Source organism: Sorex fumeus, unplaced genomic scaffold (genome assembly GCF_029834395.1).
Source record: "Sorex fumeus unplaced genomic scaffold, SorFum_2.1 ptg000002l, whole genome shotgun sequence".
In the NCBI taxonomy this organism is placed as follows: domain Eukaryota; kingdom Metazoa; phylum Chordata; class Mammalia; order Eulipotyphla; family Soricidae; genus Sorex; species Sorex fumeus.
In genome coordinates this window covers 68,530,239-68,545,882 of record NW_026606059.1, presented here as the reverse complement: position 1 = coordinate 68,545,882, position 15,644 = coordinate 68,530,239, and the positions used below count along the sequence as shown (strand labels likewise).

The window sequence follows — 15,644 nt, the reverse complement described above, 5'->3', positions numbered from 1 at the left end:
GTAAACATAGTTGAGCAAAGGACAAGAAAATTCTACTCGAAAGAAAGAACTTAAACCATGAAAGTAGGATCGGTTATATCACAAATAGGTTGAATTTTTAGTGGTTCATTTTATCAACAAAGATTTAGCGATAGCACAGCGGTAGGGCGTTTGCCTTGCACGCAGCCAACATGGCCGACCCAAGTTCGATTCCTCCGCCCCTCTTGGAGAGCCCGGCAAGCTACCGAGAGTATCTTGCCCGCTCGGCAGAGCCTGGCAAGCTCCCCGTGACCTATTCGATATGCCAAACACAGTAACAACAAAGTCTCCAGTGGAGACGTTACTGGGCCCGCTCGAGCAAATCGATGAACAACAGGAGGGCCTTTACCTTTACCTTAGACTGTCTGGTAAAAAGTCAACTACATAAAGATACTATGAATGCTAAATACCATGAAAAAAATACATAAGCACTATGACATATACTCTTCTGAAGGCAGATAGAATGAGTTAACTCATAAGGAAAAAATGAGTAAAATACCTAAGTGAGTCATATGACTATATAAAGGCGCTTTAAAGAAGAGAAAGGGTTAAACACATGGATGGGGAAGACTGAGGAAAGAGTTCTATTTTAATGGTGACCAGAAGACCTGTGTAGCTTGATTGTAGAAGCATAGATGAGACAGGAAATATTGAAAGATTTGAAAGGCAAGTGAGAGCCCAAATCAATTGTGGTCAATAGGTCCCCCATCATTTTTGAATTTTATTGTTCATAGAATATAAGAACTATAAGCTATAAGGTAGGGATGCACCTAGCCTTAATTTTTTTAAATGTGGATGACCTGTGGGAAATGTGTAGATTCAACAGGGGAAAGAGAGACACCTTCATGCAATGCATAGTGAAAAATAAAGTTTCAAATGCACTAAATGGGGAAGAATATGAATGAACCACTTTCTGGTCTATTAAAATTTTTCAGGCTTCATCAATAGTTCAACACAGTGAGTTAAGGAAATACCTTAAGTAACTTAAGCAAATATAAAATAGAACTGAATTCAAATCACTCAATATGGTATTATTCATAGCAAGAAAGATTAATCTTTGGCTTGTTAGTCTCATGGTCCAGGTAGTATGGAAAATCCATAAACTAAATGCTTGTATGTATATTTTATTCTAAGCACGGTCTAAGCACGGTCCTCCCATTGTTCATCGATTTGCTCAAGTGGGCCCAGTAACGTCTCCATCATGAGACTTGTTACTATGTTTGGCATATCGAACACGTCACGGCTAGCTTGCCAGGCTCTGACATGCGGGCAAGATACTCTCGGTAGCTTGCCAGGCTCTCCCAGAGGGGTGGAGGAATCGAACTTGGGTCTGCCATGTTGGCCGCTTGTAAGGCAGATGCCCTACCGCTGTGCTAACAATGCTACCAATAAAGAAAGAATTGCTAATCTATAACTATACTTTGGATACAGATAATTATACTTGTAGGATAAGGATTTACACTGCCTAAGTTTGAATTCGAACATGGTAAATAAATAGTAAGTGACAAAGAACAAGGTTTTTATTTGATCTTTTTCTAATTGTTCATTTGTAAATAATGATTGTAATAGCATTAACCTCATGAGTAATTTTGAAGAGAAAATGTGTGATTGTATATATATATATATATTGTATATATATATATGTTATATATATATAACACAATTTTATTAGTTATAATACTAATAATACCTCCCATTTACTTTGCTTTGTGGATTAATTAGTTGTGGGTTGTGAATTACTAAAAATATGTAATTATTAAAATGTAAGAGTATATTGTGTCCTTAGCTTATGTCAATCTAAGGAAACAGGGTTATATTCTTGGACCCAGATTGTTTAGGTGGGGCTGTGTACTCACTTTTGTCTTTACTGTGGAGAATTTAGATTAGTAACTTCCAGGAAAAAACTTAAGGCTGGAGATTAGGTTATGTCAAGTTATTGTTTTATTTGTAATAATAAAGTTCAAATTAATAAAATCCTAAGGAGCTCTTTCCTAAAAATGTATTTTATATCAGGGTTAATAATATTCGGTAGTTATTCAGCTATGCTCAGGGTGAAATTTGTATACCAAACAGGACAAATGACAATGAGGGGTTAAAGTGATGCGACTATGTCAGGGGAATCGCTAAAACACTGGGCTCTTATTTAAGGACCAATTTAGTCTTCAGCACCATCTTTTATACCCCTGTGGTACCCAGCACTTCTGGGCCCTCACAACATCACACATTGCACCACCAGATCAATCACTAAACCTCTATCCTGCTCAGAGAGTATTACAAAGACAGTCCTCCTACTTAAGCATTGCATGAAAACCCTCACAACCATACTTTCTTTTTTTCTCGTTTCTTCTCTTGTTCTATCCCACTCTTCCTTCCTTCTTTTCTTCTCTCTCCCTTCCTCCTTCTCTCATTCTTCCCTCCCTCCCTCTCTCTCTCCCTCCCTCCCTCCCTTTATTTCCTTTCCTTTCCTTTTCTTTTCTTTTTTTTTTTTTATTTTTAAGGTCACATACAGCAATGCTCAGGGGTTACTTGCACCACACTCAGAGATCATTCCTGGCAGGCTGGGTTGCCTGTATAAAAGGCAAGTCCCCTAAACACAATGCTACCTCTCTGGCCCCCTTCAGTGCTATTTTATTACAAGAACCTAAGTATATTATATGCTATTAAAATGATCAAATTTCATATATATATTAAATCATTTTTTGCCATGAAGTAAGTTTGGTTGGTTTCTTTACCTTTACTAATCAACGGTTTTTATACAAACTGTCAACATTTAAAACAAATATTTTAAGAAGTTTAAAAACAGCATTGTTAACTCATCATTAACCCATATATTATATGAAGAATACACTGATTTCCTTTTGGCTTACAGATCAGTCAATTTTGCACACTGACAGAATCCTTACCATCACAAGTTGGGAGTGGGTGACTCCACCAGTGGTTTTTTTCACACAGAAGAGGCTCTTCATGGCTCAGCCTGTATCCAGGGTCACAGCTAAATGAAACAGTGGATCCAATAGAGAAATCGTGCCCATAGCGACGTCCATGTACTGGTATCCCAGGGTCCAAGCAAGAATAAGTATTCACTGTAACACCTAGGTTATTACAAGAGTATTATAAAGAGTAAGAGTGTTCAGAATTAAATTTATTGAAATGAATTAAATTACATTTCTTCAAGCAATAGTGAATGATTTTCTCAAATAAATTAATGTTGGATAATTTTATTAAAAAATAGAAAACCATTAAGCAAAAGCCTACTTAAAAACATTTTTACATTTCCTATCAACAAGGATTAAATTCAGGTAATTTGGCCATTTAAGAATTTTATTAAAATATGTAATTATTAAAATGTACATGTCATATTTCTGTAAATATTTATAATTTGTTTTTGAAACATTAATCATCTTTTAAATGATATTTATGCATTTGATGGGAAATGTAGAAATTGCAGACTTGAGGCACTTTGCCTCAAATTTTAGCATGAACTTGCCTAGTTTACTGAATAAAGCAATGCAACTGATTTGATGGTTGCATTTGGGGTTTGCAGTTACTGTAATGTATTGTTATATCATATTAACATAATTTCCCATGAAATTTAGAAAGTCTCTCTGAGATTCTACAATGGCAGCACTTACATCTTTGCATTCTTAATTTGACAGTTGCATTATTTTTTTTTGTTGTTGTGAGGTTATCCTTGCTTTGTAATTTGTTTGCCAGCAACTCTGCCTGATGGATGCTATTAACACACCTCCCACTATGATGATTAAAATTATTCCAGATGTTACCAAGTGTTTACAGGGTGCAAAAATGCCCTCGATAAGAAACAATGGCAGAAAGTAAAATAATTATTATTATTTATAAAGGGGAGATTCAAGGATTGACGATCACTTTCATATTCGAAATACACAAATGACCATTTTCAAAGTTTATGCATTGTGTCACCACATTAAACAAGAGAAATTACTGATCTGGCTTAACATCCCAATTTAAAAATCAAGCTGAATAACACATGAAAAAAATTAGAAGTTCAATATTAAAGAAGTTAATCCTAGACTAACTGTACTTATCACACATATCCATTTCTGAAAATGACTGCTGTTTTTAATGAGAAACGAATGTATAAAATCAAAATAATCTTCAGAAAAAATACATTTGCCTGCAATATTATTATTCTCTGTATTGCCAGTTTTCTTTGAAACACTCAAGACTTTGGAATCTTCAGTTTTTATATATAGTTCACTGTTTTTCTGACACAAAATAGGTGTGAAATCTCGCTCCACAGAAAGGTGCAGTGTCAGTTATTACTTTATTTTACCTAGCCTAAGCCTCTTTCACTTCACATTTGCAAGACAATGTGGGAAATTGTCCCCCAGGTCAGGGTAGTCTCCAGGACAAAAAAAAGTTTGGGTCTTAGAATACAAATGGGCAGTAAAAATGTACCCAGGAAATAATAGAGTAAAAATATTTTAGGCTCTTCTTGCTATAGATGGCAAATGGGCAAAAATAAGATAGTAAACTGTCATGATCTTATCCTGAAAGATGCCTGTTGGTTAGCTATGTGACATATCCCAGTCTCTGCTGTTACAATTGGTCATTGTCACTGTCCTCCCGTTATTCAGCGATTTTGCTCGAGCAGGCCCAGTAACGCCTCCATTGTGGCAATTGTTACTGTGTTTGGCATATCGAATACATCACCTACATCACCGGTAGCTTGCCAGGGTTTGCTCTGCGGGCGAGATACTCTCAGTAGCTTGCCAGGCTCTCAAAGAGGGGAGGAGGAATCGAACTTGGCTCGGACAAGTTGGCCGCTTGCAAGACAAACGCTGTGCTATTGCTCCAGCTACAATACCCACCAAATTTTAATGTGCTTATTCATTGTTCTTGGGCTAGAGTGATAGCACAGCGGTAGGGCGTTCGCCTTACAAGCGGCCAACGTGGCCGACCCGAGTTCGATTCCTCCGCCCCTCTCGGAGAGCCCGGCAAGCTACCGAGAGTATTCGATATGCCAAACACAGTAACAACAAAGTCTCCAATGGAGACGTTACTGGGCCCGCTCGAGTAAATCGACGATCAAGGGGAGGGCCTTTACCTTTACCTTTTATTCATTGTTCTTAGGGCTGGATCAGCGGGTAGGGCATTTGCCTTGCACGCTGTCAACCTGGCTTTGATTCTTATGGCCCTCTCAGAGAGCCTGGAAAGCCCACTCGAGCAAATCTATTAACAATGGGAGGACAGTGCTACAGTGCTACTCACTGTTCTTAATATCTTTGGCAACTTAAATAATAACTCACATCTTGAGAGCAGTGTAGGTGAACAACATTCTATCAAATAAGTAGATACCCTGCATGCTCACTGTCTACCCAAGTACCCTAAAGCTTGAACAGTATGTGTGTTTGTTCGTCTCCTTGTGTAGACGTCTGTGACTGGCACCCAGTAGACAAAGTAGAAGGTGGCGATTCAATGATCCAATTTGCTTTAGACAAGACAAACCAGAAAATCTGCTCCATCAGAATCTTTCCTCTCTAGTACCATTTTGGGTAACTAAACGTCTAATTCATGTTATTTCAATATTTTGCACTAATGCCAATGATACTAAGGTCAAAGTTATCACCTTAAAATATGAGATACCAAGACTATATAAAAAATGTCTCCATTGTGAGACTTGTTACTGTGTTTGGCATATTGAATACATCACGGGCAGCTTGCCAGGCTTTGCCATATGGAGGAGATACTCTTTTTATTATTATTATTATTATTATTATTATTATTAGTGAAACACCATGAGGTACAGTTGTAGACTTACAAATTTTTGTGCTTGGATTTCAGTTATACAATGATCAAGTACCAATCTCTCCACCAGTGCGCATTTTCCACCACCACGGGTCCCAGTATCCCTCCCACCCCATCCCACCCTGCCTCTGTGGCAGGGCATTCCCTTTTGTTTTCTCTCTCTCTCCTTTTGGGTGCTGTGGTTTTCAAGAGAGGCATTGAGTGGCTATCATGTTTGGTCTATAGTCTACTTTCAGCATGCTTCTCCCATCCTGGGAGGATCCTCCCAACACCCTTTATTTGGTGCTCCCTTCTCTATCTGAGCTCCCTTTTCCCCTAGCATGTGTGGCTGGCCTCCAAGTCATGGAGCAAAATTCCTGGTACTAATCTCGGCCACTCTTGAGTGTTAGTCTCCTATTTTGTACTTTATGTTCCCCAGATACTCTTCATAGCTTGCCGGGTTTTTCGAGAGGGGCGGAGGAATTGATCCCAGGTCAGCTGGCTGGCCGCACGCAAGGCAAACACCCTACCACTGTGCTATCGCTCCAGCCCATAGAGGAAGTGTAAATTTATTAATTTAAGAGAGATCTTGATGGACCTAGAGAATAATTATTTTTAATAATAATTGAAGGCAATAAACTGAAAGAGAAGTTTTAGATTTAAGAATTGTTTAAATTTTATCAAGGAGCAAATAATTTTATAGTTTATGTTGTCTTTAAATAAATGGCACTCACAGTTTATGTTTTTGTATTTTATAGGATTTTAATGAAAAGCAAAGTCTTGGGCCAGGTCAATTCTTACTTTGCAAGAGAGAGACCAGGTGTTCAATTCCCAGCACCACGAATAGATAAAAACAAAAAGAAATCCCTCAAATGTCTTTTTTGCTTAGCTGTTTATTCTATTTTAAAGAACTTGATCACTCTTAAAAAGTGCTATACGTAATTTCTTCTTCATGATAAAGACATACATCTGACTTCCCATTTAATATTCATACGATTAATTTCTAATGAAAGCATATGAAAACTATCATTGATGGAGCAATTATTACACATTATCCATTATAATGGGGCTTTTTAATGTATGATTTCATTCTGTTCTTAAAATAGTTTTGTGTTTGTTATATGATAAAGACCCTATGGCGTGGGGAAAGTGGAATCGAAGATGGCATAGCAATAGATTAAACAAAACGTGTTTCAGTTTGTAGCATGCAAATATTGCCAGTAGACATAATTTTGAAATAGTTGTAAGAAAAAAATTAAAAAACCACTATTGGGCTTCTCCCACTATGTTGCTTCTAATCTAATTTCCTTCCTTTGATCCCCTGTTCCTGTGGTGGCCCCTATGTTTCATGCTGTGGTTACACATTTATGCAATTTTGACCTGTACCCCCTGGAATATCCTGGGGAGTCAAGGGCAAATGATGCTCTACTGGGACAGCTTTCACACGTACTTGCTAAAGATCTCAAGGTTCAGGGCTGGAGAGATAGTGCAGTGGGCATGGCGCTTGCCTTGCATGCAGCTATCTTAGACTAGATCTCCAGCACTTATACCCTCCCTCCCCAAAGCTGCTCAGAGCGATTCATACCTGCAGAGTCAGGAGCAAGCCTGAGAACAGCTGAGTCTGACCCAACAAACAAACAAACAAGCAAACAAGAAAGGAAATCTCAAATTCACACCCTATAAGGAGTGATCCCTGAGGTCAGAGTCAGGAGTAAGCAAGCCCTGAGCATCACAGAGTGTGACCCTGAACAAACAAAGCCAGAACATGAAAATCAAATCTCAAAGAGACAGCACAGTGGTAGGGCATTTGCCTTGCACACAGCCAACATGGCCAACCCGAGTTCGATTCCTCCGCCCCTCTCAGAGAGCCCGGCAAGCTACCGAGAGTATTCAATATGCCAGACACAGTAACAACAAATCGACGATCAACGGGAGGGCCTTTACCTTTACCTTACCTTTCCCTATGTGTATTAATATGCTTGCTGCATTTTACAGTAATGATTGGGAAATATAATTCTCTGCCAATAAGCTCTAAATAAAAGGAAGTTAGTATAGTTTTACAGCATTACAGTTTAAAAGATGAAAGTGAGTTAAAACAAAAAATAGATAATATGATAACTCCATGATGGGAGTCAATTCACCATATTTACTGAAGAGAGACATTGAACAGAGACTATCATAAATTTAAAAATTCTATTTGTGATAATCTTTTCTTTGTGGAGGCAAGAGGGGAAGAATGGAAGATAGGAATATAAAACAAATTTACATAATATCTCTGTGCATGTTGTATGCAACATCCTGCTTATGTCTCTTACATGTGCTGCTACATCCAGCCAGCAGTCAACAAATGCATATTATTTGTGTGCGTTTGGGTGTGGCGGGATCTCCAAAACAGTCCTCAGAAGGTTCAGGAACTGCATTGGGGTGGAGGTTCACTGTGAGGAAGGGAGGCTGTGGAATGCCCAGATCCTCTCGTCCTGGGGACCCCTGGACCACCCCAGTGGGAATACAGCTCAGGGTGGTTTGGGGAAATATTGTGGTGCCAGGAATCGAACCTGAGTCAGATACATACAAGGTATATGGCCTAACTGTTGTGCTATTTCCTGGCACTGCAAAACTTAGTTTTCATGCAAAAACACATGCTAGTGCAGTTTCAAAATAACAAAATGATACAAGTTAGTTTAGTATCTATTTAATTAATTAATTAAAGGCCCTCCCGTTGATCATCGATTTGCTTGAGCGGGCCCATAACATCTCCATTGGAGACTTTATTGTTACTGTGTCTGGCATATCGAATACGTCACGGGGAGCTTGCCAGGCTCTGCCGTGCGGGCGAGATACTCTCGGTAGCTTGACGGGCTCTCTGAGAGGGGCGGAGGAATCGAACTCGGGTTGGCCATGTTGGCTGCGTGCAAGGCAAACGCCCTACCGCTGTGCTATCGCTCCAGCCCAGTATCTATTTATTTATTTATTTATTTATTTATTTATTTATTCTTTTTGGGCTACACCCAGCAATGCTCAGGGGTTACTCCGGTCTCTACACTCAGGAATTACTTCTGGCGGTGGTTGTGGAACCATATAGGATGCCGGAGATTGAATCCCCATCAGCCATTGAAAGGCAAATGCCCTACCCACTGTATTATCACTCTAGCCCCACACATTTTTAGTTTATACTGTGAGCATGCCCATAAATAATAAGCCAAAAATCCACACATTTAAAATTAATAAGAGACTTATGTCTGTACATATCAGCATCAAATTAAAAAAATAGCATCTATTTGAGATGCCTTAAAATTATAATCTTTTATGTGGGATAAGCTAATTTCAACACTGAATCACAGATGGCTTAAATATCTGACATTTGTCTTCCCTGTTAACCCTATTTGTCTACATATATATTTATTTTACTTTCTGACGCTAATGTAATTTTAAATATTTTATAGAAAATAATAAAATTGAATATTTAGTGGAATATGTGTGAAATCAATGTAAAATATTAAAGAACATATTTATGAAGTGCTAAATAGAAATTATTGTTTTTATACATCTTAAACACACTTATCATCAACTTTTCAGATGCATGCATAAATGATTAATTTGTGAACTTTGTATTTCAGATTTGTTACTTGCTACTTCTAAGATTTCTTTAATGTTTTGTTTAATGATATAAAATAACGTTGGAAAATCCATTGTAGAATTTAATAAAATACACATGATACAACCCATTAACATTCTCAAAGGTCAAGGAAAGCTTTGAGTTTTCTTCAATACATCTGTTTCGTTACTGATTAAAATGGTAATACTTAAACGCAGAAAAAACATTACGGGAAGATCAAAAGACATTCTGACTGGCATTACTTACTTTCATAATGAATCTTGAAACCATTATTAGAACGACTGTTGTCAGTTGTAAATAGAAGGTATATAAAATTACTGCTACTGAACAGAAACTGGGGAACTTGTGTGCCATTGTAAGATCCAAGCAGGGGTGACAGAAGATTTGGCCCATCATGAACTTCAAGAACATCATAATTCAGTTCAGTCTGAAATCTAAGTTTCAGAGACAAACAAAAAAATATTAAAATTTATGCAGAAAATACTTTAAATTGTTATATAATTTACTATATAAATATTTTACCACGATATACTGTGATTTCATTTTGTGTGTATATATATACAAAAATATAAACACTATATATGCATATATATGTAAATATGTATTTATATCTCACAAATACCCCATCATCTACATAAACCAATACTATAATCTTATATTTCTATCAAAATTATCATTAAATAATTATGATGTGTACACATTTGCAATGTGTTACGTTTAGTGAATAAATGTTCTTTTTGGTTTGTTTCATGTGTCCCATCCAAATGTGCTCCAGATTCTGTGCTCAGAGATTATTCTAGGTCATGTTGAGGAAACGTGTAATTCAGGGGATGTGTCTGGGGTTGTCACATGCAAGCAAGCACTTTTATCTCTGTATTATCTCTGTCACAGTTTAATGAAGCATATTTCTGCAGGTGGCCTAAATGATAGTACAGCATGTAGAGTCCTGCGATCTGTGAGGATGAGCCAGGTTCAATCCCTGGCACCTCTAAAGGTTTCCCTGAACCCTCCAGGAGTGAACTCTGATCTCAGAGCCTACAGAAATCCCCAACCACAGCTGGGTGTGGTCCCGAAACAAAATTAAAAAAAAATATTTCTGGAGTCATCTATTCTACTTATTAGCCATTTCAATTCTGATCCGAATTAGATGCATAGTTTATAAATATAGTATATATATTTATGCAATGATATTTTGTAAGGCATTATTTGCTTTTTACATTATCTTTTTGTGTGGTCCTTTTGGAAAAAGGAGTACTAATTTTAATAATAATGACATTTGTGTCACTGGTAGTTATTTACATTATTTATGCCATTGGTCGTAAATTAGGTAAAGGTAAAGGTAAAGGCCCTCCCGTTGATCGTCGATTTGCTCGAGCGGGCCCAGTAACGTCTCCATTGGAGACTTTGTTGTTACTGTGTCTGGCATATCGAATACTCTCGGTAGCTTGCCGGGCTCTCCGAGAGGGGCGGAGGAATCGAACTCGGGTCGGCCATGTTGGCCGCTTGTTAGGCAAACGCCCTACCCGCTGTGCTATTGGTCGTAAATTAATATGGATAATCTATCCTACAAAAAGTAACCCATTTTCTATATATATTATCATATATAGTTTACAAGTATGAAAATGAGGCTTCAGAACTTAAATAGTATTATGTTCTAGTGATACTGGTAGGAGTAGAATTCATGTCTGTGAATTTAACCACTTATTCATTGTTGGCTGAATTTTAAGGATTTAGTTGCCATTATACTTTTTTCAATTAAAAATATTTAATTATTCCAGGCATTCCATATGGTCCCCAAGCATCACCAGGAGTGAGTTCTGATCACAGAATCAGGAGTAAGCCCTGACACTGACAGATTCCGCCCCCCCCCCCCCCGCAAACGAAACAAAACAAAACAAAACAAAACAACCCCCAAGAAAAAAAATACAATTATTTATACAGTTCAATCAATACAGTGCTGCTTCAAGATAAGTGGCACTGTCAATAACATTGTATGCTGCATTTATTCCACACATTCTAATATTATACTAAATAATGAATCTGGATCCAAAAAAAGTCCCTAGAAAAAAAATTTGCAAGGTATCGAGGAAAACCAAATTATTGTACTTGCCTTTTCACAATTATTCTACATCAGGAAATTATTTTCCTACCTTCACCATTATTTTTCTATAAATTTTTCAAATTTTGGCATAATCTGTCCCTGATCTCAAAACAGAATTCTTTCCAAAGTACAATATAATTTATCATGTCCTTTGTGATGATAGTCACAGTTGTGTTTCTTTGTTATATGTTCAGTTTTAAAAGTGTTTATAAGTAATATAAGGCGACATAATATACATTTTTATCTAGTACTTACTTATAGTGGTCATTTATTAGCTAATCATTTTTTAAAGAGTAATTCACTTTTTCATAAAAACAAAATCAAAACAAATAAATCTCAAAAGTCTGATTAAAACAAATAGCTTCAAAACACTATAAATTAGAAACTTTTCATTGTAAAAGCCCTGGTATTATTTGAAACATGAATATAGTAAAAGTTAAGTGCATAATTAAATGGTATTAATGTATGACAAATTAAAGTAGTTTTCAATTTATACCATCATTCCATCCTGTTAAGCAATATACTTAATAAAATGAATACATTTCACCTACTTTTTTTCTTACTGAGTTTGCAACCAGGAATATATTGCATTTGTCTATAAAAAGTGCTTTTCAAAAATAGAATTTGAAGGAGAAAATATGTCAGAACACACTACATTCCTTAAATGATCAAGCAATTGTTATGAATCAATTATTTGCTTGTTTTATAGTTAGTCTACTGTGATTATTGAAATTGAAGTTTCTCTTTGATAGCTAGTCAGCTGACAACAACCAAATTAAAATGCATAGAGGATTCAAGAATTACTTTGAATTGAAACATAAAGAGATTTAATTCTTAATAGAATAGCAACATTAACTGGAGATACAGAGAACATTGTTCAGTAAGATAGAATCTTTAAAAGGAAAATTGTCACAGATTTGCCCTAAGGAACTATAAAAATACACTATGATAACAAGGGAAATGGAATAGGCACATTTATTTGAATTTCTTTCATTCTGTGTTTGAAGAGAGTTGTATAAATTTCTCATGAATTGCCCCAATCTAGTGTTCATTTGTTTATGACATTAAATTTATTTCTATCATAGATAAATATTAAGAAACCAGTGAACATATTAAAAACTATTAAACATATAGAAGAAAAAATACTAAGGCAATGAGCTCTTCAACATGAATTTTAGTATATCCTTGTGGAAATGTCTTCAACGATGAGACCAAGTACAAAAGTTGCAAATGAGACTATAAAATTTCTTCACAGTATAATAACTATTAAAGAAATATAAAGGGAAGTACTGACTAGAAGAAAGTATCTTAAAATTATACATTTGGAAAGTGATTGTTGTCAAAAAATTATAAGCAACTTGCAATTCAATAAATCTCTATTTAGACTTCTGCTGATTTTTAATTGTACTCTTAAAAATCAGCAGGTCTAAATAGAGATTTAACCAAAATGATACTACAAAATTGCCAACAAACACATAAAAAAGATGGTCAACAGGTCTAAGGAGTTAGTCCAAGGGATGGAGCATACAGGTCAGGGTTACATGGAGCCTCCGGGTTGATCCCTGGCATCTATAAACACTGATCTAGCTTTAACTATCCATAAAAAAGGTAAAAAAATAAGTAAAATAAAGCAGGTATTGAATAATTAATCAATTATCTGGTGTTCTGTGGAAACTAGATTTTCAGTGAAGTATATGATGTAGCACATCCGGATACCACACTACTGTGCTATAAACCTGATTTCTATATATAGTTATATAACAATGCTAACTGCAATTTTTTTTCCCATTGGACCCAATTTTATTCAGCCTTAGGACATTTTAGAGAAATGGTGGAACCGAAACCATTCCTAATCAAATTTGATAGTTTTCATTAATTAAACCCGAAGAAAACAGTGTTACACAGAAGACTAATACTTATTGCAGGAGGTCAAGGTGTTGAAGACATGTAAAACAGTAGAAGAAATGAAGTCTTAGGATGGTTTCAAGGTTGCCCTTAGGAACTGTCAACTCACAGCTGTGTGGAAAATTGAAACATACGGCCTGGAGCTATAGTACAGGGTGTACCGCATTTGCCTTGCATGTGGCCGACCTGGGTTTGATCTCCAGCATCCCATATGGCACCCCGAACAGCGCCAGGAGTAATTCCTGAGTGGAGAGCCAGGAGAAACCTCTGTGCATTTCTGGGAGAAACCCGAAAAGCCAAAAAATATTGAAACATAATCTTCAAATTTGAGAATGAGATGGCAAATGATTATATGTAGAAGAGCTTATTTTCTTTTAAATGGTCCAAACTCACACATTGGTATCAACTTGGTGTTTCCTCCTTTTATCTCAAAGTTTCTGCCCTTGTTCCACTCTTTCTATAGTACATGCCCTATTAATCCTCATATTCTATTTGTTTATTTTAGGGTCATACTTGGAAGTACTCAATGTTTACTTTTGGCTATTCACTCAGGGATCACTCCTGGCAGACACGAGGGACACCGTATGTGGTGCCTGGAATCGAACCCTGTTTAGCTACACGCAGGGCAATCACCCTTCTGCTGTATTGTTCCTCCAGTCTTCTCATTGACATTTCCATTCTCATCTATCTAGATTCTTATTAAGCAGATAATTAAATTTTATTCTCTCTCACTAATCTCTCCGATATTAATTTGATTGCTCAATCAGCCCAAGAAGGATCCACAGGGACAAGCAAAATTTTCTTTTCTCCTTGGCAAACTCATGCAGTTACTCTTGGAAGGCACAGACCAGACAAGTTCAGAACTTTGGACCATGTATTTGGAGCCTTCCGCTGCAAATGTGAACCTAAAAGGCACAGTGTGAGCTCTTAAGTACCAGTCACACAGTCTCTGCCAGGTTAACACACCCACTGGCTCTGCTCTACCCATTCCCAATTAAATCTCCCAGGAGATGTCTGCCAAGCAGTGAAAAATCATGGAAACACAGCCCAGCTTGAAACTTCCAGGGCACCCTCAGGAGTATCAGCCCCACAGAAACTCCGGCAGCCGCACCTCACTACAGCCTCACCTCATGCTGCAGCCATGCCAAGGGTTTAACTCCAACACTTCACAATTATTCTGTGCATAGATGTCAAACTGCAAGGAATTTCAGGGACCTGAGTGCCCAGGCTAGAACTCTGGGGTCTTCTTGAAGTCAGGGTGGGCAGCCACCCTTCTCCCCCTCTACTGATGGAAGCCATGTCCGGTCCCACAGCTGTCCCCATCTTAACTCAGTGTCTCAGACCCTAGATCCCGAAGCCTCTGGACCACACAGTGCCTCCTGAATCCTCGTTACTGAAATTCCAGGAGTACATCAGATTAAATGGGAAAGTAGCATCGAAGCCAACTAAACTCCAGGCAAAAACAATAACACAGATGTCTCTCCATAACAGACAGCTTAATAATTCTTTCAAGAACTTAAACCTATGATCAGATATAAAAGTTTTCACATTAAGAAGTTGAGTTTTTAATACATATTAATTTTAATATTGAAGTTTGTTATCTCGTAAATTCCAACTCTAGAATTTCACCAACAGTTGTGGCTTTTGTATACATTAAAATAAATTTTAAACATTAAAAAATTAAAATAAAAAAAACTGAAGATAAACTTCCGGAACTGTGAGGAAACAGAGCTCTATTACTGAAGCCACAGTTCTCTGTGGCTTATGACAGAATTTACAAATGAAGGGCCATGATAAAGTTTAGGTAGATCATAGAACAATGGGGAATGATCTCATACCAGCTATTTTATACATTCATCAAACTAGAATAACTCAAATATCTCAAATTTTTACATTATTTTGATTCACAATGAGACAGTTGTAATTCAGTCACCATGCCATAACTTTGTGTGCTTCTATCGGTATTATTGTAACAGAAATACAATTCTTAAGTTACTATTTCATCATGATTAAGGACGAGTTGGGATCTAGAAAAAATTGTAAATACAACAATTTTTCTTTGGATTAGTGAATAGTAACCCAATTGCAGACCAGAAGTTTCTCTCTAGAATTTGTAATGATCACTAATACATCATTAACTTGCATGCTTATAGCTCAGAAAGGTTCAAAGCTCTAAAGTAAAAGATTATCTTGGTAATAACCACACAATATTTAACAAATATAAAATTAACTTGAAAT

General features: G+C 36.8%; 1 protein-coding gene across 2 annotated transcripts in view; it reads right to left on the bottom strand.

Annotated features, from left to right (window-relative positions):
- CSMD3 (CUB and Sushi multiple domains 3) overlaps positions 1-15,644 on the bottom strand; it is a 1,250,820-nt gene that overhangs the window by 468,743 nt on the left and 766,433 nt on the right. For both annotated transcript variants that reach the window (XM_056128239.1, XM_056128292.1), the window contains 2 exons: positions 9,647-9,834; positions 2,922-3,110 (listed from right to left, as the gene is read on the bottom strand). In XM_056128239.1, the coding sequence (XP_055984214.1) occupies positions 2,922-3,110; positions 9,647-9,834 (377 nt within the window). The remainder of the gene's footprint in view (positions 1-2,921; positions 3,111-9,646; positions 9,835-15,644) is intronic.